The following is a 24,017-nucleotide window of genomic DNA, read 5'->3' on the forward strand; positions in this document are numbered from 1 at the left end:
ATAATCAGTCTGATTTTTATGTTATCAAACACAAAAATTAACATAAATTATTTAAAGATACTTCAAAAAAATTAGACAATCCAAAATCTTTCAAAATCTAACAGTCACAAGAAATATCGTATCAGTGCATTTCTTTCAAATTATTGATGAACATACAATATAATGTCATATCACATTTCTACTGTACAAAATGTTTTCTCATAAAATTACATGCTTCGATAACAATCTCTATTGAAATAAGAAATTCAAGTTGACTTCCAGGTCTTTAGGGTTTATATTCGTCTTGGGAACATTATCCAAAGGCCTGATGCCTGATTGGAAATTGACATCGAAATCTGCTCAAGATTCCCCGTGGCACCCAAGAGGAAAATCTACAAAAAACTTAAACCTGATTTCCAATCCACCATAACCGAGCCATTGAAAAATTTCTGCTCAATAAGGTCAAGAATGAAAGAACAGGAAAAAGAAAAAACTACCCCGCTAGAATCTGTTTGCTTTATACATTTTACTCCGTGATTTTCCATTGTATCCATAAAATGCAACCCTTTGGCTTTTCCCTTTTACTACAATGAGATCTCATTCACCAATCTACGAGTTTAACGCCAAAATTATGAGTTAAGCACCGAAAAGGGGAGAGAGGAAAGTCATTCAGGCAAGTGGGAAGAAGCTATATCACTGCTTACTAAATCCTTCCACTGTTGACTAACTGTTTTAATCTGTGTGTAGAACTGAATGCTGGCCTTGCCTGCGAATCACAGAAATAAAGTTCTCAACCAGGGAAAATTTACCAACCAGAAGCAACTCCACTCCGTAGTCCATATTCCATATTATGATTTGTCATCTAATAGCTTGAGCGAGTAGCTTACTGTCAAAATTAAGATTGCCTGCAAAAGATGGCTTCAAGCTGGTAAACGATGAAACTGGCAATGGAACTGAGACAGGAACGTTAATACCAACCTGAATCAAATCCAGTTTTTTGTCAGAAAACTATAATATCTGTAGCTTTTTACTGCCAATTAGAGCAAAGAATCTTATTAGACAACCCTAATTGAATTTTGAGAATTGTCCCTAGAATTGTAAATAAAACAAGGTAAAATTTCTCGAAGAACAATCATTTTCTAAATCATTATGATATTGACCAAACTAAAAATTTGAGGCATATGAAGAACCACATACGCTTTATTTATTTATGATACTCTGACATAATCAGAAGCCCCATGAGATACTGTAAATGATTATTACCTGCCCAACCTCAATCTCTGTTTGAAATTTCCGAGCTGCTGCACCAGACTTTGTAAAAATAGAAGCTCCATTCCTACATCTATGAGAGGACAAGCCAATTAGTCACAGAAAGGGAAAAATGCTTTGAAATATAATGATCTTCTAGGGGACTCATGGAGACAAAAGTAGATATTACTTATTTCTGTTTATGATTTTTATGGCTTCTTCTATGCTGTCCGCCTGTGGGACAAGAGAGGTAACTTACATCAGTATACAGAATATCCTGCTAATTGATGTGGGGAGTAGATTACCTGCATGCAAAGAAGGCTAACCGATTACCTGCATACAAAGAAGAACGGGACCAAATATTTCTTCCTGTGGAAACCAAGACAAGGTGTCATGAAATCTATATATAGAAATAAGATTGAAGTCTATCATTAATTAGAATTATCTCTCATATAGGGTCAACAGATATACCTTGTAACACTCCATGTCTGTTGTGACATCAGTTAAGATGGTGGGACCCATAAAGTTCCCATGCTCATATCCTGGAACCTATTAGTGATTCATAAGCATAGTACCATAAAGGTCAGACTTCGAAAACCCTAAGCAGGATAACAAAAATGAATAAAATTCCTACAACTTTCTAACAAGATTACCAAATTGCTGAAAAAGAATGAAGGATGCAAAAGAAAATTTTTTACTCAACCAAAACCATGTTCCTCTCCCTTGAATATCTGAATTCATCAGATGATTTTTTCTTCCATAAATTATAAAGGAATCACAATGTTCAATCAATCGGCCAAACTTTAAGCTCTTGCACCATACCAATAACAAAATCCTAGACATACACATTCTAAAGAGAGGTAATTTCATATAGAAAACATGTAACATTTAAGAAAAAGAAACAGGTTCTACTCCATTATTATCCTACTTCAACGTTAAGTACTCTGGCCAAGGCATCCAGTGCAGAGATTAAGGAAAGAATTTTGAGCACTTGGTAAAGAAAGGTAACTATCATTCTAATCAATTTAGATCGGCTTCAACCCCAGGAAAATGTGTACCTCTGTGTGTTAATCAGGGGAATTAATGCCTACCAAATGAACTGCATTGAAAGGAAGGAGATTTAAGATTTCAAATTGACTACATAAGGACTTCAATTTCTTATTTCAAGGTTTTTTTCAGACCCATATGGCATTAAAGGTTCACCGATAATGATTTCTACATAGCAGTATAGCATAGGCTATCATAATGTAAGGACTAGAATTCTTGCCCCTACAATAAATAAAAGACTTACAAGAAGGAAATTACAAAATATTTATTGTTATCACAAAGTAGGGAGCCTCAAATAATTATTAATGAGACATAGCAGAAACTAAAAGAAGACTGTGACATTCAAGTTAAATTAGAAACGTGATGCACAGACACAAAATATAAGTTAATCAAAATGCCGTAATGATTTAAGCAGGTTATAAGTTGAAATGCTAAAACAAATGAAGAAAATACCACAATGCTTCTGCCATCAAGCACTAGCTTTGCACCACCTTCAACAGCAGTTTGGATCAATCGGCATATCCGTTCCTTTGCCTGTCAATAAATTGTGACACAACAATGACTACAGATAATTATAATGTCGATTAGTCAAAAAGCTGCAATGCAAACTGCTGTGCTTTTTCTTGAGCAGATAGATATATCTTCAAACTTAATGCAATCCAATCACAAAATGATAAGTACTTGAAGCTATTTTTCTAAGATCCAGTACAACTGGTTAGCTAATAAATATGTTTGAATCACAATTCTACCTGCTTGCTTATAACTGGACCAAGATCTGCATCTGGTTCCATTCCAGCAGTCACTTTAAGTGCCAGGGCACGATCCACTAGCTTGTCTTCCCTGCTTGAGGTCATCAGAAGAACTTCTTGCATTAAAATATATCAAGCTCATTACTGGAAAAAAATTCAAGAAGATATCATTACTTCTTTCTGATATACCAAGATGGAAATGAAGGGTAGAATTTAATTTCAAAGATTATCGAGTTAAAGCATCATTCCCCTCTTTTCAGAAAGTTGTAATCTAGCTCTGCCCACTGGTAAGCATCATGTGATTCCAGCAATTTCATTGAAATTCTAGGCTGTACAACCTCAATTAGGTGATGCTAATTATGGACGTTACACCCTAAGTAGCATTGATCCTAGGCACCAAGGAAGAGACCTTCTTTGAGAAAAGAAACTATCATCTCAAGGAGACTATAGACAGAACTGATGGCTGGCACATCACAGTTACATCTTACTGTCTTGCTAGATTTACAAAATTAGAAAGTTAGATCTGCTTGACCATAGGCCAAAATTGCATACACAATTAGTTCCCATAATTTTTAGAAATTGAATAAAAATAACTCCGAAACATGCAAAGCCCTAATTTCCCTTTTCCAATCGCATTTGATGTTTTCAGCAATCTGAAAATATTGAGTAAATTTATGGAAGAAGACAACATAAAAAAGTAGTTGTAAAGAAAATGTGAAGAAGCAATTAATAGTACAAGGTCAGATAGTTGACTTAAAATTTCTTTAAGTGAGAAGGAAATGATTAGGAAGTAAATCACATTTCAGGAAACACACCCTTCAAAGATACAATTCATTATGTCAAAGATGCCAGGGTGAAAATTACCTCGACATTGAAAATAAAGTTGGCAACCTTCAACAGATAAGTGATAAATATCTAGAAAGACACTGACACGTCTAGCAGAAAGCTTTTGATAATTCGACTTAGAACTAGATGCTTCAAGATAAATATTTGGTGATATATGAATAAGGTGATAATTCCATTTAGAACTAGATGTTTAAGAAGAATTTTAAAGGCATAGTACTTTCTTACTCTAGAGATCATGGAGTTCTCTCCTCCTCACACGTCCTCAATTTCTATCTAAAAATAGGTAAAGACAGAAAATCAAAGAAGAACTTGTTCTTCCGACTAATTTGTGTTTTAATCATCTAATAACTAGATCCATTAGCTGGGACCACAATAATTTGGAATCAGAGCCAATGGTTATGGGAGAATTACAATCTATGTTTGAGAAATTTCTGTAGACTGATCAAAAAGACTGGGAGAAAGACAAATTAAAGTTTGAAATTTTAGTGGAAATATTGGAGTTGTCGCCAGAATTACTTCGAGGGAGTCTGGTGAAGAAGTAGTCACGCGGACCATCACCAGTCAAGCCATCTGGCTGCAGCAAATTCTGCCTCACGCGAAATGCATGAAGAAGAAAATTCCCAGGGCGGCCAAACCTCCTCTGTGTGCAACAACATATACTGTGCAGGCACCTCTGTGCATCCAGCTCTCACGCACAGGTACCACAATCATACTATTGCCAGTTTCTGCCTCGTTACACTAAATTATATTTTCCCTGTTTGATGGTTCTGGAGATCCCTTACCATGGTTGGGTCATTTGAACATTTTTTCCAACACCAACTTACACCGGACAATGGTTAAATCTCCTTGGCCTCCTTTCATCTTGAAGCTGAGGCACAACTTTGGTTCAAGATGTTGGATCATGATCAGTCTAATTTCTAGTGCCAGAATTTAAGTATTTTTGTCAACTCAGATTTGGGCCACTTATTAGACGCAACAAACTTGGCGAACTTAGCATATTATGCCAAACAGAGACCGCTTCAGAGTATCAAAAGAAATTTCAATTATTGTTGATGCAGGTGAGTAAATTGACGGCTGAACAAGGAGAAATTTTCTTGAGAGCCCTGCGAGATTATATTGCTGTAGACGTGGAAATACATTGTCCCACAGATCTGACAACAATAATCAATTTGGCTTGCAAATATGGATGCTGAACACTGTTGGGTGTTTCAGTGCCGTCTTGTGGCAATGGCATTCCGTCTGATTCTTCTCCACTGGGTCTCGTTTTATTGACAATACCAGACCATGAATCTGGGCGCAACTTTCTGTCCCAACCAGCCACCATTAAAAGGTAGTTTAGACTGTCAGCGTGCCAAGAACCATTACTTCATGTGATGAGCAGTTCACGCCAGGCCATGGATGCAAGCGGCTCTTCTGGCTCGAAGTGGAAGAACTGTTCAAGCGGACACGCCCAATGAAAAAAGATCAACAAGATCCTCCTTAGGCATCAGCTGTTGCGCTTGAGAACAAGCACAGTCTTCAAAGGGGGAAGTAATATTAGGGTGCAATTAAGATGTAGGTAATAAGGAAAGGAGAAGAATTTCTGAAAAATTGCAAGAATATTCTGCAAGATATTTCTGTTTTATTTTTCTGTATTTATTTTGTAGGAATATTAGGTAAAGTATGGGTAGTTAAGAGTAAAAAATTAAAGGGAGTACACAAGTTACTAAATTCTGAAAATAATTTCCAGATGACTATCCTGTCATTGTATTAAAACCAGATTTGCTGTCCTTAAGACAGATTATGTACAAAGAAGAATTTTAAAGCAGAGTACTTTCTTACTCTAGACATCGTGAGGTTCTCCTAAGTAGTCTTTTATTTCAATCTAAAAATAGGTAAAGGTAGAAAATCAAAAAAGATTTTGTTCTTCCTACTGATTTATGTGTTAATCGTCCCCTGACTGGATCCATTAGTCGGGACCATAACAAGAATCTCCATTTCTTAAGAATACATTTAGAAGATAGGCAAAAGGTTCTACATGTTCTAAAACGTTCAATTTGAACAGTAATCGCAGATAGGCAAAAGGTTTTACACATTCTAAAATGTTCAATTTGAACAGTAATCGCATATTAAATTATAAGACAAGAGACAACACAGGATACCATGAAGTTAAGCCTCCAACAAAGATTACTGTGCTGATCACCATGCACTTTTGCCCTGCCCCACCAAAACCAGAAGCAACTAGAACATCCAGAGTAGCATCCACACTTGCATCAGGCATGACAACCGCATGAGTTTTGGCTCCAATGTTGCACTGAAGACAACAGTCATTTAAAATTTATACCAAATTAATCATATTGCTGAGGGAACTGCAGGCTTGCTACCCAAGATTACCTGAACACGCTTTCCTTTAGCCGATGCTCTCGTGTATATGTAAGAACCGGCCTATAATATTTAAAAACAACAGTAATAAGTTATATACGTCTTAAAGCTCTATAAGTATATGTTGAAATGAATTTCAACTAACTATTGAAATTCAAGAAATTAAAGCCCAAAATCAGCCCTTCTGCATGGCTCAGCCATCTGGGTATTTGTACTGAACTAAGTGATGCCTCCTACAGCGGAGAGCTTTATTGGCTCTAATATCTATGGGGTAAGGGTGAGGACAGAAGATAAGCCTCTATGGCAACCATCGACTTTTCCATTACCGAACTACATCCTTAGATGAGATATCGGAAAGGACTACTTTCATGACAACATTATGAGCAAAGGCACATAGACATTACCCTCACATTTGTCTTGCCCAACTCCATTGGAACTGGAAGCTATTATATATAGCTCTTAGGATGCTACAACTGTGTGCTTGTACCAATTATCTTTTCTTGTTTTTTCTTCTACTTTTGAAGAGGATATCTTATCCTCAAATTTTATATTCCTTTCCCTCTCTTCCTAAATAAAATTTCTTCTTTTATATATAAAGAAAGAAGAAAATTAAAAAAGAATGACGTTTCTATTACTGGAAATTAATTAGAAATTGTCCACACACCCTAGACCATATGCCAAGAATAGCTAAGAAGTCATATATTGAAGGAATAAATAAAGCTTCATTTAGGCAGTAGGTTCAACTGCCTCAACCATGTCATATAACAAACTAAAAAAAATAACTTCGCCATTATCAAAAGACAGGTGGCTCCATATCTTTGGTTTTATTGTACTTGGCCACAATCTTGATTCTTTTGATGATTTTGGATCTATTATAGATATACTCAAAGATCTGTAAATTCTTCTCTACATCTTGTATATGGGTTACGCCCCCTTGGCGTGATTTCTATATATTTACTCATTTTTATCTCAAAAAAAGAATAACAAACTAAGCCGAGAGAGGAAAAAAAAATTGACCCAGAGCTACTTGCTGCACTTTGTCCAGCAAAATAATGAGTACAAGTTCCTTCTAATCTTGTATAAACGTCAACAACCCTGATGCCATTATCATACCTAAAAAATCTAAATAAAATCTTTTACCAGGCTAAGATTACAACATTTTCTGTTTTGGTGTGAATATGTAGCATAAAAGATCATTTCATTTGTCGATCATGTGACCATCAACCAAAATAACCAGAATAAAATATATTTCTTGTTTTCATTAAGAGTTTTAAAACACCCAGACACAAGATTACAATTAGAAAATTAAGAAAACTCCCCACTGCCCAGCGCTCTTATCTAATTCTAGACTAGGCTATCCTCGGATAAAGGTAATGCAGATATGAATCCTTGCAATTAAACAAGCTTCCAGAGTTAAAAGAGACAAGCAGCATAATGCAGGTTCTTAAATCATCGGACAACACACTGAAGTTATATTAATCATCAACAGAAAGTTGTTATTAATGCTTTATTCAACTCCAAAAGCTTGCTAATGGATCACAGAAAAAGAAATTTCTTGATGTGCAGAATATAGCATGTTATAACACAAATTTGTAAATTCCCATCAATTTTATACTAAGTGGTATCAGTCAGCAGAAATATTTCATTGATCCAAAAAGGAATATCTTACAGAATTTGGACCAAAATATGATACAGCTCTAATATCATCATCATCACAGATGGCATTAACAATTTCCTGCAAGAACGAAAGTTAGAGATAAATAAAATACCTCTTAGAGAGCAGACAGATACAAAAATATCCAAGAATTAGGGAAAGTTTTTTATTTTTTCTCTTCATTAAAGAGATTAAAATTGCAGGAAAGAGATGTAAAAAATAAAGCACCATGTATGGCAAAGGCAATGACAACAGTGTTATGCATTAATTTTTTTTCAAAAAAAAAAAAACAAATAGCACAGGAAAATCATCTGGTACATTTTCTCAAGTTAAGGTAATGGAAACAACAATGTGCGAAAGGCCCATTTTTTCTATGACTATCGATTTCATAGAAAACTTACATTAGTGCCATGAACAATATTTAACACACCATTCGGGAATCCGGCTTCAACAGATAACTCTGCAAGCATGACTGCAGCTCCTGAGAAAAGTGGCAAACAAAATAATATTTTTACTGAGCATGATGTCCTGTATATGTAATAATGATCAACCACTGAATCTTACATTCTCATTCTTGATTATCTAGGCAGTTAGATTCATACTTGCTACCTCTTTCTTTGGCATTTCTCTTTTGGGGCAATGGGGAAGGATGATTGGATTTTTAGGAAGATTCAAACTAAGGAAGTTTCTCCATAAAACATTGCAAAATACAGAATCCTTACGAGCCATAACCAACACCATGTCTACATACTCAGCAGAGAAATTATGAACAGGCAAAGACCTGTTTCACATCAGCTCACTTGGAAGAGCTAAGCCATGTATTAGAGGCAAAGAAAAATTCATATCCTTCTTATGCAGGATAAATTAGGAAATCTGTCTACTTAAATTAAAGCTTAAACAAATATATCTGACCCAAAATTTCTTAAATATCATGTCAAAAAATTCATCCTTCTTCTGTAGGATAAATTAGGATATCTGTCTACTTAATTTTAGGCGATTAAAGTTTAAACAAATATATCTGACCTAAAGTTTCTTAAATACCATATCAAAAAATTCATATCCGTCTTATGTAGGATAATTTGTGATATCTGTCTACTTAATTTTAGGGGATTAAAGTTACAAACAAATATATCTGACCTAAAGTTTCTTAAATATCATACAAAAAAAAAAGGATTTAGGATTTGGTGGATTCTAAATTTGATTCCTTACTCAATACACTTCAAATTTGATTACATTAAAAATTCATGATTGCTTCATATAATCACACGGAGCAAACTGTTAAAAAAATTGATCTGGTTATAGTTGTTTCCATTACAAAAAGATTACAAAGTATTCAGAGTTAACGTCAATCCATAGGACTTGAATCCTAAAAAGAACTCCTAAATCCTACATAAAATTCTAACATTGTAGACTCACCAATATGACAAATAGTAAAAAAATCATAAGATATAATTACTTAAGCTAAATTGGAAGGATATATAGTTACTAATATATAAAAAACTAAACTTTCCATGAGATATGGGACAAAATCTTTTTGGAAACTTAATGGATCAAGACACACAGTTATTTCTCTGAGATAGCTATTTCCAATCTCCACTTATGAGACTATCATCTTTGTTCATTAATAGCCCATACAAATTTGTTCATTTATGTTCTTTAAAGGATTTTTCTTTCTTTTGTTTGCAATTTTTAGGATAATATCTTATTCTCCTCTTTGTACTTTTCTCCTATCTTAATAAAGCTTTTTTTTTTCTAATAAAAGAAATATCTAGAAAACCCATATAATTAAACCTCCAACTTATTTTAAGCATCGTCAGTATTCTGAATTTTAATTACAATACAATTATGTTATCTGAAAAAAAAAATTACAGTACAATTATGTAAATTTTCATCCAAAAAATCATTTCTCAAACAACAATAAGAAAACTAGAGACAAGGACTTTCAACTATATTTTCCCTCAAATTGGTCAGTGGTAAGAAAAACCATCAAAAGATTCTTCATTGAGGAATTTTACATTTTCATTTTGCCTATATACGAATTCCCAGTATTATGAACTTTTTCCATACTAATATTATGCATTTCTTATGTAAACAGCTGATGACATCACAATAACTGATATTGAAACTTCAACAAAATATACGAGAAGGTGAGACCAGCATGAGCAAACTTTAATGAGCTTAGAAACGAAGTCCACATTAGCAAACAGGTAACATGCAGTAAAGTTTCTAAGTATTTCATGTAAGCCAAAAGGACTTTCTGCTACCTTAATCATACCCATTGCACCAAATGGTAACTCGATTTATTGATGTTACTAGGACAGAAAATATCACCTGGATTCTTCTCTGACGGCTTTAGGATAAAAGTGTTGCCGCATGTGACTGCAATAGGATACATCTGCGGATTAACAGGGTTAAAATAAACAAAAGAATTGTTCCTGTAAGAATAAAATTACTTTACCATAAGATTTAAAATCATGAAACAAACATAGAGAAAATCAATAAAGCTAGCAGTAGATAAGCTATATCGTCACACTCCCTCTTTACTAATTTCATGCAAACAAAGTGCCAATGTGAAGATAATTATATGCCTAACTGAATTACAAGAACTATTAATTAAAGAAAGCAAAATGATAAACATATTTTCTTGTTTCCTTTCTCTCCCTTCCTTCTTTTTTTAAACATTCAAACTGGTAAAGCAATCCAAACATTTTCTTACTTTTTCTCTCTCGAAATCCTATTCATTCTACCTTAGTCCTCAAAAACTAATGTTGGGAAAAAATATGTTTGACCTAATATCATGTATGCATAACATATAACCTATATCCACAGTTTGTAATGTGTAATGCGTGATAGCCATCTGAAAGCTGTACTTGAGGCAGAAACTAAAGGCAAGCAAGCAAAAACAAATGGAAATATAAGCTTACACATAATGGAATCATAGCTGGAAAGTCAAAGGGGCAGATTCCAGCACAAACACCAAGTGGCTCTCTAATGCTATAGGAATCAACTCCATTAGACACATTCGTCACGAACTCTCCAGTTTGCAAGGTTGCTAAACCACAAGCATGTTCCACCACCTCTAGTATGACAAAGCCAGGACCTCTTATGGCACATAGCTAACCTACGACAATTCTTAGATGGAAAGAGAAAATAAGATACTGACCTAATCCATGTAACACATCCTCATATGCATCCTTCAATGATTTTCCATGCTCATCAGTAATGTTCATAGCAAGCTTATCCTGAAAGAAAAGTCGCACTCATTCCCATTATTGGAGACATTCATGTTAAAGGAAAAATATTGTGCTAAAAGAAATAAAATAAAAAACTTTGTTTCATGTTAGAGGAAAAATAATATATTCGTTAAATGAAATAAATTAACAAATTTAGAAAATACAAGGTCTCTCCGAATAAGCTCTTGAAACTTGAACATGATTCGCTGACGGGTGGTAATTGGAGTGTTTCGCCAAGTAGGAAAAGCCCGTTTTGCTGCAAAGACCGCAGCTCTGAACTCCTCAATGGTAGTCAAAGGAACCTGAGAAATCACTTGTTGGGTAGCCTACCAAGATTTGATAATTAATTAGGGAAATAAATTCCTAATGAGAAAATAACATATAGATTAAATCTTAAATGACTTCCTGAACTTACAGGATTTATAACATCTATTGATGCAAAAGACTGTGATTCAACAAATCTACCTCCTACGAGATTGGGGACCCTCTGAGGTACAGTAGTGAAGTGTTAAAATCAAGAGCAGCTTAAGAGAAAATCATTATATGATAGAGATATAAGAAGTATTATCAAGAAAAAGGAAAAAAGAAAAAACATTTTTAGGACCTTCAGAGGTAAACCTAAAAATTATTATTCTTTCATCAAGAGGAAAGAAACATCCAAACATGATCTCTTCGGTCTTATTTCCTTCAAAACCAAGTAATGAGGATAAAATTTGCTAACTTGAAGAGGCATCATATTACATCTAAGCTTACCAGAGGGTAGCGCTGCCTCCAAGAAGACTCCATAACTGAGACATAATTGTTCCTCACAGCAGATTTCTCAGGTCTAAGTGACTTGAATGTCCTCACTGTTATAACAAACATTAGCATCTATATAGGGAAATAAGGATTCCAATATCTTCCCCTAGAAATGTTGATACAGACAGTAACCACCACTCTTTGGTAATATTTTTAAAGTGAAATCCAACATTTTATTTGAATTTAATTGCCTCTAAGAAGAATATAACAGTGTCTTTAACACTCATGATCCACATGATCATTAGCAAACATATGCCCTCAAAAACCCATATTCTCCAAAACAACTCCATTAATAATTCAAAATTTAGCATTATTTCAAGTCTAATATATCGTCCACTAATTCTTTACTTTTTGATACTTATAGGGCTTTCAGAGATGGAAAGAGAACTGCAGAAATCCTTGAGAAAACAGTAACATTTTCTTATAGAATCATGGGGCATTGCGAAAATCATCGGCTAATCATCACTCAAGGATTCAAGTATAGAATTCTCTGAATTTTATCATCCAAGGAAATGCTGGATAGAAGTCCAACAAATATTAATTGTACATACTACAATCAATATTATGAATCAATGCCACAGAGTGATGAAGCTAGACTCATGAGAAACAGTGATATATAAACCCCTCCAAAATGGTAAATCCTGAAGAGAGAAGACTCGTACGGCATAGAGTATCTAGGTTTGGAAGTAAGCACAAAGAACTTTAAAATGAGAGGAAACATGGAGCAAATAAAACCCTCAAATAAAGAGAGCTGGAAAAGAGAAATTTCCACCTGCCATATTTCCTTGCCGAAGCTTGGCTTTAACGTTGTAAACATGCTTTGGAGTGGACAAGAGCTCTGGATTGCTTTGTCTCAACCTTTTTAGAATTTGGCGAGGTTTCAGTCCAGCTTCTGTCATCTCTTTAATTAACAGAACTTCTTTCTCTGTGAAGCGACGAGCAGAAGGATGTTCTGAAAGGTTTTTTAATGGTTCATGATTGTGAGTTCCATTTTTAATGGTGAGTACCCATAACCCATCATCCTTCTTACCCACAAGTTCAAATGGGCAATTAGTAAGCCGGGATCCTGATTTTCTTCGGCGAATTGGTTCACTAGAGGACTCCTCAACAGGTTTCCGCCTGTTTCGATAAACACCCCCTCTATCACAGCCAAGGATCACAACTTTATCCCTCTTAGATTGTTTAATAGTTACAACATATCCCTGAGATACAGCAAACTCACCAACATGTTGGATAAGTTCTTCTCGATCTACAAAAGTTCCAGGCGGAGGAGGGAGCATCCCTGGAGGACCACTTAACTCGGTGCCACTCCGGACATCCATCAAAGATGAATGAAATATAGAACCTACGTGGAAACAAACTATGAACCATTTTAGATATCTTAACTATATCATGTCCATTGCTGCTCATATCTTTAATAGAAGCTAGAAAGCACAATTGAGGAAATTACCCAGCCTAACTAATCTGATAACTGACCTAACCCAAACTATATTATAAGAATACGACAGAAACCAGAAAATAACTTGGCTTGATGAAACTGAAACAACCTGAACCCAAGCCTAACCTATTTCCAGATATGATCTCAATATGACTTCAAGTGTACTGTTTCCATTTTTAAAAATCACTCTAACTTGGACTAGTAATGTAAATGTCTACTTCATTCAATGTTATGTTAGGAAATTCATGTTTTGGAAAAAATCATTGAAACAGATGTTCTTCTTTGGGAAGAACTGGAAGTTCACTAAACACACTCTGCAATTTAAAAAAAAAAAAAAAAAAAAAAAACTTGGAATAAAATAGTCAAAGATGGTTTAAGTAATTTCGTTTCTTTGTATTTTTCATTTCATTTTCTTTCCTTCTCAATCATCAGAGCTAAGGTATAATTGGATTTTAATAAGTCATTACTTTGCCATGAATAATAGAATTTTGTGGAATGATGAAAGGAAGTATCGACAAAGAAATATCAACATGGAAACAACAGAAAATAAGTTGAAAAGAATTAATAACATATTTATTATAATTTCCAATTTTAGTTAAGAGCTAAAGAACAGAATCAAAGACAAATTGCATGGAACAGATGTTACAAGCATGCATATATTTCCGTGAAACGTTCATAAGCTACTTAGGGCTACTTCATCACCTTTACAGTTTTTTTTTCCTTTTGAAAAGTCAAATTAATCATGACCCTATGAGGTGTGTTTCTATTGAAATTAAACGGGTCATATAATCATAACAAGTCCTGCAAATTTTTTGACTTACTTCAGTCCAGATGCACATATACAACGTAGTTCAGCAGATTCATTTATGTAAAAAGTCTATTCTTATTTTAACTCTTTTCAGAAAAGAGGTATATATAAAAAATTTCTTTAATCCCATAATACACTCAAAACATTCAAATGTGCTAAAAAAGAAAGCCGACTCCTTCATAATTGAAGAACGCCCATCCCAATTCTCTTACTTGTAAACAGAAGTTATCAATATTCCATTAGAAGTAGCAAAAAGAAACTTGTTCCTCATTGATTACAGACTAACTATCCAGTCATTAAATCGAAATACGAAATGCAACCACAAGTTAAGCATTCCTTCGCAACTAATCGAAAGAAAGAGCTCAATGAAAACAAAAATTCAAAATTCGAAGTTCAGAACCAGCCCTATCACTGGATTGACACTAAGCAACGTAAAGTCAAAAGCATACCTTGTTCATCTTAAGAAATGAAACTCCATATCCATTTCTCTCTCTCTGTTTCTCAGTTAACAACCATAATTACTACCTGCGATAGCGATCGGCCGGCGAATCGACCGCACGATCAATGGATTTTCGTTGGGATGTTTGTATGGTAGTTTGTCCGCAGAGGAAGACTGCCACTTTGGTTGTGGGAATGGGGTCAGCGATGGGCTTGTAGACGAAACCCAGGGTCCTGTTTGGCATGACGAGAATTTAGTTATTTTTTTCCTTTGTATAATGCGTTAAAGAAAAGGCAAGCAAACACGGCCTATAGAGCGAGTGTGGGGTTAGCCAACAAACATGATGTAAGGCGCGTTTGGCAGGGATCGCCAACAAGGTGAGTTACGAATTAACTCGCTCCAACTCACTTCGTTAGGAGCGGTTAAATAAGTAAAAAAATAAGAAACACAGGGTGCATATGGGTAGAAGAAAATCGGGTGTAGTACCCGCTTCATATTTGTATGTGCTCCGTCATATTTATGAATTTTAAGATTACATTTAATATATTATTTTATATGAAACAGGTTAAATAATTTAGTACATTATTTTATGTGAAACAAGCTAAATAATTTAGTTTGATCAGTTTATACTGATGAATAATATATTAAGTATCAACTTATCTTTTATTTTGTTAATTTAAAGTTTATTGGACGGTATAAAATAATTATTTTGAAAGTTTTTTAAATGAAAAAATAGATAAATAATTTAGGTTACGGGTATAAAAAATTACTTGTAGAGTGAAGTTTATTAACTAAATTTATATCTATTTTAAATACGTAATTGATCTGAATAAATATATATTTTTTAATTATCTAAATATGTGAATTTATTCTATACTCATTTTGTAATTATTATTACAGTTTGAATAAAAATATATTTTTATTATATATTTTTTTAAAAAAATTAAAATAATTTTTAAATAAAAATTAACAAGAATGTATAAATAACATTACAACATAAAAAAAAGAGATAAGGAAGATAAAGGGAAAAGAGGAACATGTCAAGTGAAAATAAATAATGAAAAATATTTTCTCCAACTTTATATATTACCCATAGAGAGAGAGAGAACTAATTATTGGTAATCTATTATTAAAAGAGTGTAGTATATTGTGCAATATGTAATATATTAATTTCATTTATTACCACAAAATATTCATTTTAAAGCGTAGAAAACATGATACTGAAATATCATTTAAAAAAAGTTTTTTTTTTTTTTTTAAAAAAAAATAAAAATCTAGAATGCTTATTGCTTCAAGAAAGAAGAACCATGTCCCCTCATTAATGGCTGCATCAGCTGTGATTGCTTGAAAAATTTTACATGCTTTGATATTTTGAACCTATATATAATGCATAGAAGGATTGAAAGTAGTGTATCATATACATATACATATGCTTTCTACCGGGGAGAAGAAGGCAATAATGAAAGAAAGATTTACATATACATATATATACAAGAAAGAACCATCATGTTTCATAAAAAAAAAAAAAAAAAACAGAAAAAAACAAAAGAAAGAAGAGAACCATCATGACGATACAAACATTCACACAAACACATATATACACACAAACACATATAATACTTCTCCTAGTGAGAAGATTATAACAGTCGCACATCCTGATGAACACTGTTTCAAGTTCGATTTGCAGTGCTCCGATTATGAACAGGATAATGTCAATACAGAACATTTTTTCAAATTTTCAAACACACAACAGATGGAGCTTTGTTGCAGTTCGGACTCTCAAAAAGAATGAAACAACGAAAGGACTAATTAAAGGCAAAAGATGCTAATCAACCATCTTGATGATCAGCTTTTGTAAATTCCATGGAGTTGTTGATCACCATCCTTCGGAAACATCTACGGTTTCTGAATTCACAGCACGATCGATTGATATATCGAAGTCTGGTTCATGTTTCATTACAACCCATTGCAGTGACTGGATGAGTTCCTTGTCGAATTCTTGCTTCTGCTCTGCCATTCTCCTGAACTGTTTGGCTTCGATTTCTACGGCGCTTTTCTCTCTTTGCAGCCTCAGAATCATAGCCATGGCCTCCTCCGCTGCCGATGCCGCCGCCATTCTTTCTTCCTCGAGCTCTGCATAAGTCGCATTGGCTTTCCGCCTCTCCTTCTTCACCAGTCTCCTCAATGCAACTACATCAATTTCTTCATCCTCTTGAAAAACCAATCCTCGATTATCATTATTTCCATCATCATCATCATCATCATCCAATTGCTCTGCAATTCCCTTGCTGTCAATTTTAAACTTGACTGACTGATCTTCCGTTTTAATTGTATTCTCCATTTTCACTCCTCCTGTCTTGATCTCCACTGATTTCAACGAACCACCGCAATTCCGTTCGGAGACATTCTCGAATTCAATTTTCGATAAAAACATGTTAATCCTCTCGGATTTTTTCTCATCAAAAGCCCATACATTCTTCACCAAACTCCCTCCATGAAAATTGAACTCCAAGATCTTAAACCCCAAAATGAACATGAAAACCAGGCCTACGAGGTTAATAAATTTCGAGAACTGGCCTAACACCAGAAACGGACCTCCGAATTCACCGTTCCCGCCATTAGTGAAAAACCTTAAACACGAAGCAAACTCCACCACAAACAACCCCAAGACAATCTGCAACAATCGCTTGTACCACTCGAGAAAGGAACACGCAACAATCAACAGACAAACTCGACAGATATTATGCATGTTTATACTACGATAAGAATTAAACAATTCAAATCTGGAAAATACAGATAAAGCTCGTAAAAAGCCAGCAAAGCAATCACTTATCAAGCACAACAATGGCGTCGTCGTCGTCGCCGTCGAATCGTAAGGAAATATCAGACTAGCGTGCAGGAGTAAGAGTTTATAGGCAGTGAAATTGGTTATAGCAGAAAGCAGAGTAGGGAGAGACAAGATCAGAAGCGAATTGAAAGTGGAGAGGAGGAGAGGAAGAGAGGACCGTATGCTGTCTGTGAGAGTATAGGGACTTCTCGGAATTCATCAGGAGGCGAGGAAAACGAGGGATAATAAGAGGACAAACAGATACGGTGGGACTTGGGGGGCGGGGGCTATATACATATATGTATATGTATATGATTTTTTTTATCCTTTTAAATCTTTATCTAATTTTATTATTTGTATAAATTGCCTTTATTAAAAAAATTATTACGTATCTACCATTTTGATGATTTATTATATTATAATTTATGACGCAATCAAGATAAAATTTACATCAATTTTTTTGGGTGTAAATTAAGGAGAGATTTCATTTTGAAATTTGTTCTTTTATACGAATTGGACTACATACACTTACATATACATATATGTATATATATATACACACACCTTGAATAATGAATCGATCATTCATGTGTGTGTGTGTGTGTGATATACATATACATAAATATAGATATATAGACCAAAAGCTACAAGAAAAAGATGAGGAATGTTACATATGTAGAAATTAATTATAGCAAACTAATGATTATATATATATATATATATAAATGATTCAAAGAGCCATTAATATAAATTTCCAAATAACTGTTTAAATAATTGGTTATATAAATGAATATATGATAAATATGAATGAAAGCATTTTAATTTAAATAATACATATTTTACCATATAAATAATTAATTAAATTGGGATAGCTAATGTACTAAATTAAACATGTATATATATATATAGAGAGAGAGAGAGAGAGATATATATTAAAAGTAATTAAATAGTAGCAAATAACGAATACACTATATATTCATATAGAATAATAATCTAAGATGAGTGCAAATTAATTTCAAAAGGATAATGATAAGCTGTATAGTTTCATTCAATGGATCTTGAAAAAACAAAAAAAAAAAAAAGATAAAAATTTAAAAATTTAAAAATTTAAAAAAAAAAAACAGAAGAAAATGGAAATTAAATAGCTATATATTGCTCGTAATTCACAGCATTAACAAACTTAATTAGAGATAAGATTTGACATTAACAATAATCTAAGTGGTAAATACAGCTTACTTTACGTTTTCTCTTTGGTAATTAACCAGCAAAGAGTTTCCCATTTATTGTTAATTATATAATTATACATGGTAATTAACCAGCTTAGTTTTTTACGTGTCACACTTATCTCCTATTATTTGGAAGGAGCGGCACACTCAAAGTTGTTACATATGTACGTATCTACGACAAATATAATGACCATAATATTATAACTTCAGAAGGTAGGCATTATAATTATTATATTTTTCATAATTTATGTGTGAATTTGATAAAACAACTAATGAATAGAGACTTATTATGGTTAATTATTTTTATTATCAATTAATTATACTAACAGATTCTAATTACAAGAAGAAAAAAAATTCATATATATAATATATATATATATATAAGATTTACAACTTTAAAAAAAAATCAAAATTTAAGTTGTTTATTGTTGAATTCTAACATTGTTTAGGATCCATTGACTTGAAAAGATATATTTTAATATGTATATATATATATAAGTACATATTCAAAGATAAAAGAGCAAGAAGAACTTCAATGTCGAAGTACCTAATACGAGGTGAATCTTTTTAGCGTACTAAATTTTATACTTGTGTAAAAAAACAACATAGTTTGTTTAAATGCGTAAAAAATAAAATTTATAATACTTTTACATCTACATTTTTTTAATTGATCGCGTTACTGTAAAGGAATTTATGAACTATTTCTTTCTTTATATTTTATATAGATATTTCATAACAAAATTTAAGTTTTTACTAAATTATTTAGATTATTATAAGTCATCGTTTAATTGAGACAATAAAACAAAATTATAATACTATAAATAGTTCGAAATTCACAATACTTCATTGATTGACAATATTTTACTTATTTAATTTTATAGTCAAAAGGTTATAATCATTGATAAATAAAATTGTATTCAAATAAATGAAACCATGAATTACGCGTTAATGATTTACTCTAACTTGTAATAAAATACTTCTAAATAAATTATTACAATGAAACAATATCCATGAATGATGAAAACTTATTTATTATTGTTCCATTCATATTTTACTTATTCAAGCCATCTATTACTTTTCACCCAATAGCCTCGACACATACCTTTCTAGAATGAACGAAAACAAAATACTCAATAAGAAAACTTTAAGCGTATAGAAATAAAGCATTTAGCTTTGTGTCGACCTAGATAATAAGACAAATGTAATATTATAACCTAAAAGAGGTTCTGAATCCTAAAATGTATAAGTTGTACTTGAGTGAACAAATTAATTATGATAACTAAAAAAAAAATGCTAACTACTAACAATATCACATGAAAAGAACACATATTGAGTACTACTAGAACTTTGGCAAGTGGATACTTTGATATCTAAAAATCATCGTTACACAATGAGACAAACACAATAAATCAAAGTCATTACTACTTATTCACTCACAACTTTACCTATTTAACTAGCACTAGAGTCGTAATTTTAAAGAAATCTAGGCTTTTGTTTCTCACGTATATTCTTTTATGTTAGTTTTTCATTCTGTGTGAAAATTACTCACAATATTTTTGAATATCTATCGTGAGTTAATTTTTTTTCACTGAGACTTCAAAATTATGGTATTCTCCTCGAGAGCCATAATTCCAGTACTCTCTTTAACGCATAAAGCCAAAATAATAAGGTTGAATAACTAGATTTTTCACTCCTAAAACCTTTAAGCCAAATAAAAAAAAAGTAAATAACAATCTTAATCACGACTAACTAGCTTGGAATATTGGCAGCCATTGTTCGAAATTTAGTAGAGCTCATCTCAAGTCATATTTGAATAAGTGCATTCCCAAAAATAAAATAATAGCTCTTAAAAAAATCAAAATTCATTTAAAAAAAAAGATTTACTTAGATACTTTTCTGCCTAGGCCATAAACTCCATCCACGAACTAATCAAAAGAAAAAAAATATAGAAATATTATTAGCATATTTTCATATTTTGGAAGAACAACATACCATTGATTATATAATGGAACAAATTTCAAATCTTCCATGATGTTATATGAGATCGAAGATTTCACTTTTTGTCGATATTTTTCATCCATTTTTATAAAAGCTATGATCAATCTCGAAATTAATATGTGTGTGTGTGTGTGTGTGTGTGTGTGTGTGTGTGTTTATATATATATTTATATTTTTCCAAATGATCCTACAAAAGGCTTTTGTATGTGGCAATATGCAACAATAAAAAATTGTAAGATATTTCCTTAAAAGTTACCTACAAAATAATAAATTTTGTTACATGATAACTTTAAGTGGGTTGAGGTATTTTAATTTAATACCTCAACCAATTTAAAGTTGAGGCACCAAAAATGCATAATTTTTTATTTTAAACGTTACTATTTAATTTACCGATTTACCAAGATATTCTTATTTACAATTCTCAATAATATTAATAATAATAATAGATAGATAGATAGATAGGTGGAGACATTATTAGATAACTAGTGAACTAAAAGAATACAATAAAAAAAAAAAAAAAACAATGATAGAAAAAGAGTCCAAGAAGAGGAAAAAGAGGGAAAAAGAAAAATGAGGACCATTCAAGAGAGGAACTAAAGAAAATACTAACCTATCTAAGTTTGTAGCATATACAAACTTTACTTTTTTGACAACTCAAGATCAAACATATTTATAAATATTTAAGATTTTTTGTGTATAAAGTAGTCAACTCAATTAGATTCGCCTGCAAAAGAAGATCTTAACAAAATTATTATTCTACCGTAAAATTTAAAAGGAGAATGCTATCAATTGAAAAATGAGACGGACATTCACGAATTCTATAGAAGGAAAAAAAAAAGGCATGAATTATATCAATAGTTTCTAAACATAATAATGGAAGTAAAAGGACAAAATAAAATGCTAAAACTATTGTTTTCTTAAATAAAGATCATGAAGTATTTATTGGAAGTGTATTACATGCAAAGCATCCCACAATAATTCTAGATTTTTTAGTGGTAAAAATTTTATTTATATTGACATTTCCATAGCTACAAATTTGTGTATCAAACATTTTAAGAAAGAAACCATAAAATACTTAACTTGAATCTTGACTTAAAATTAATTATATTATAGAACTAAATAATATTTACAAGTAATCAGAAAAATTAGGTATCAGTAATTGTAGTAAATACATATAATTTACACTATATGAGTTTAAATATTATTAAACAATTAAAAAAAATGTCTTTTCAAAAGGTAAAAGTATTTTGTACTTTTCTATATACACAAAATTTGACATTAAATTAACAAAAGTAGAAACGTAAAAGATTTATTATTGGAATAAAAATAATTTTGTAATTACATTTAAATTCAGAGAATAAATTTTTCACAAATTATTTTTATTCCTCAAAAATTCCCGGCAAAAGTTCCATCACATCAATCTATATATGTTCAAACAAATAAGAGCGATATTTCTAAACATCACGTCAATAAATATCTTTTTATCCATTCCAAAAGCTACAAACAAAAAACCAAAAATTGACTGGTTTTAGTATTGAATTTTGTATTTTGAAAATACTACGAGACAAATAAAAAAAATTTTAATAAAAATTAAAACTATTTTTTTTTTAGTATATTTAAATATATAAATTATAATTTATATGTAACAATCCAGAAAAAGAAAAAAAAAAGTCAAAATGCCATTTTGAATCTAAAAAAAAAAAAGGGAAGACTAGAAGCGTGTTTACCTTCGGTTGGGGAAGAGGAGATGGACAAAGAATAAGGGAGGAATCCATCACATCAAACGGAGAGAGACGAGCAAGACTCCTCTCGTTTCTCCCTACAAAAAGGGGAGCTGCATGGAAGAGAGAGAGAGTGGTGTGAAGAGAGAGAAAGAGATCTTTATAGAGAGAGAGAAAAAAAGGAAGTCGCAGCTGCTATCGATTTACATGAGGCGGTTCGAGACAGGTACAACTTTTCTCGCGGCAAGTAGAAAAGTCGAGATGACCCTACAACTTATGCAATTGAAAACCCAAAGGAATCATGCGATGACTTGCGGTCAAAGAAGAAGGAGATCCGCAGCTGTAACGGCTTCGGAAATTTAAAATGAAATATGTGTATTAAAAATGTCAAATGCGGAAGCGAAGTCAAAATTTCGATTAACATCCCTTACACTAAAACAAAAAACGTGCTCAAAATATAAAAGATCAAACTAACTAAAGGAGAAACTCGAAAGTAAAAGCTATGAATATGACTATGGAATCTTTAGGCGTCCCCTTCGTCGTCTTCCTGCGGAACGGGCTCGGGAACAATGTCTTCCTGATCTGAAATGATTAAATAAGGAATGAGCTACACTAGCCCAGTAAAGACATCACGATATCTCACCGTCACGGAGGTAAAGGTGGGTAGAAAACACAAAAAGACCAATGGAGCATAATTTACAACAAATCTTTTTATCAATAATAAAACCTTTACCATCCACTTACCTCGGTGAAATTCATAAAACAGTATATGAAAGCAATAACATTATCATCATCATGAAATCATATAAACTGTATAACATAATACTTATCACGCCTTTTGTAATTCAATCATTACACAACATATTTTTCCTCTTTTACCAGCCTACTAGTATCCGTGGGGATCCATAGGGGTCCCGCTACCCGTGAACCTTTAACACTTGTAATCAGATTCCAGGGCCGTCCTCATACCCCGTCCGGTATGGACGCCAAAACTATAAAACTCAATACCCCATCCGGTATAAGGGTGAAACGGGCCGTCCCCATACCCCGTCCGGTATGAGAGACCACAATCCCGGTAGGGTTCCCTACGGACCCGGTCCGTCCACCATCTCCCAGGATATCTAGTCAGGCTGACCACATTATACAATTATCAATTTACATAACATTTCATTCCCCTTTTCCTCAGTCAGCATCATCAAATCACACACAAACAAGCAACCAGTAATTCACACCAACAAGACAACACACAACATCGGGTTCTCAGTCATTCAGTTCATAATCAATGAAACAGTAAAATATGCATACGAAACTATGAAATGAAAACATCAGACCTCATACTGCATTTAAAACTGTAAAATAGGCCAAATAACAGTTAACTGACAAACACACTAGACTCGGGCTCCATTAGCAACCTTAAGCAATTTCACACATTCGTTGATTCAAGAAATGCCGTTTTATCATTATTGAACTTTAATACCGTGATAGAAAATAGGGTGAGGGGTCTTTACACGTTTCGGGGTCCGAACACGGCTTCACAGTGCGCCTACAGGCTGTCCCTAATTTTCCCTGAATTTTTTCCGGGGAACTGAAACGCACTACTGGTACCTGCACGTGTTCCAAAAAATCCCAAATTAGGTCCAGGGCC

The 24,017-nt window shown here is 32.9% G+C and overlaps 2 protein-coding genes across 11 annotated transcripts; both read right to left on the reverse strand.

Annotated features, from left to right (window-relative positions):
* Positions 1-98: 98 nt before the first annotated feature.
* On the reverse strand, positions 99-14,980 carry LOC110818912 (methylmalonate-semialdehyde dehydrogenase [acylating], mitochondrial-like). Of its 10 annotated transcripts, XR_015821346.1 has the most exons (22): positions 14,611-14,977; positions 12,688-13,260; positions 11,871-11,965; positions 11,533-11,604; positions 11,282-11,443; positions 11,048-11,126; positions 10,809-10,963; positions 10,216-10,279; positions 8,286-8,365; positions 7,900-7,965; positions 6,243-6,293; positions 6,011-6,162; positions 3,024-3,114; positions 2,728-2,808; positions 1,699-1,776; positions 1,561-1,596; positions 1,418-1,461; positions 1,243-1,321; positions 958-1,009; positions 867-884; positions 684-745; positions 99-588 (listed from the first exon to the last, which is right to left on the reverse strand). XR_015821346.1 is itself a non-coding variant. In XM_088221939.1 (21 exons), coding segments are annotated over exons 2-21 (2,016 nt in total). In that variant the 5' UTR covers positions 13,238-13,260; positions 14,611-14,980; the 3' UTR covers positions 99-587. The 10 variants fall into 10 exon arrangements, 7 of the variants coding, with proteins under 7 accessions (XP_088078065.1, XP_088078064.1, XP_088078063.1 ...); XM_088221939.1 differs by lacking the exon at positions 958-1,009 and having other exon boundaries at positions 14,611-14,980; XM_088221938.1 differs by lacking the exon at positions 958-1,009 and having other exon boundaries at positions 867-957; positions 14,611-14,974.
* Positions 14,981-16,152: 1,172 nt separating this feature from the next.
* LOC110818916 (zein-binding protein (Protein of unknown function, DUF593)) lies at positions 16,153-17,714 on the reverse strand. Its single transcript, XM_022047957.2, has one exon. The coding sequence runs from the start codon at positions 17,347-17,349 to the stop codon at positions 16,477-16,479; it is 873 nt and encodes a 290-aa protein (XP_021903649.1). The 5' UTR covers positions 17,350-17,714; the 3' UTR covers positions 16,153-16,476.
* Positions 17,715-24,017: the final 6,303 nt, after the last annotated feature.

The sequence above is a fragment of the Carica papaya genome, chromosome 6 (assembly GCF_054855325.1).
Source record: "Carica papaya isolate Zhongbai chromosome 6, ASM5485532v1, whole genome shotgun sequence".
Taxonomy (NCBI): domain Eukaryota; kingdom Viridiplantae; phylum Streptophyta; class Magnoliopsida; order Brassicales; family Caricaceae; genus Carica; species Carica papaya.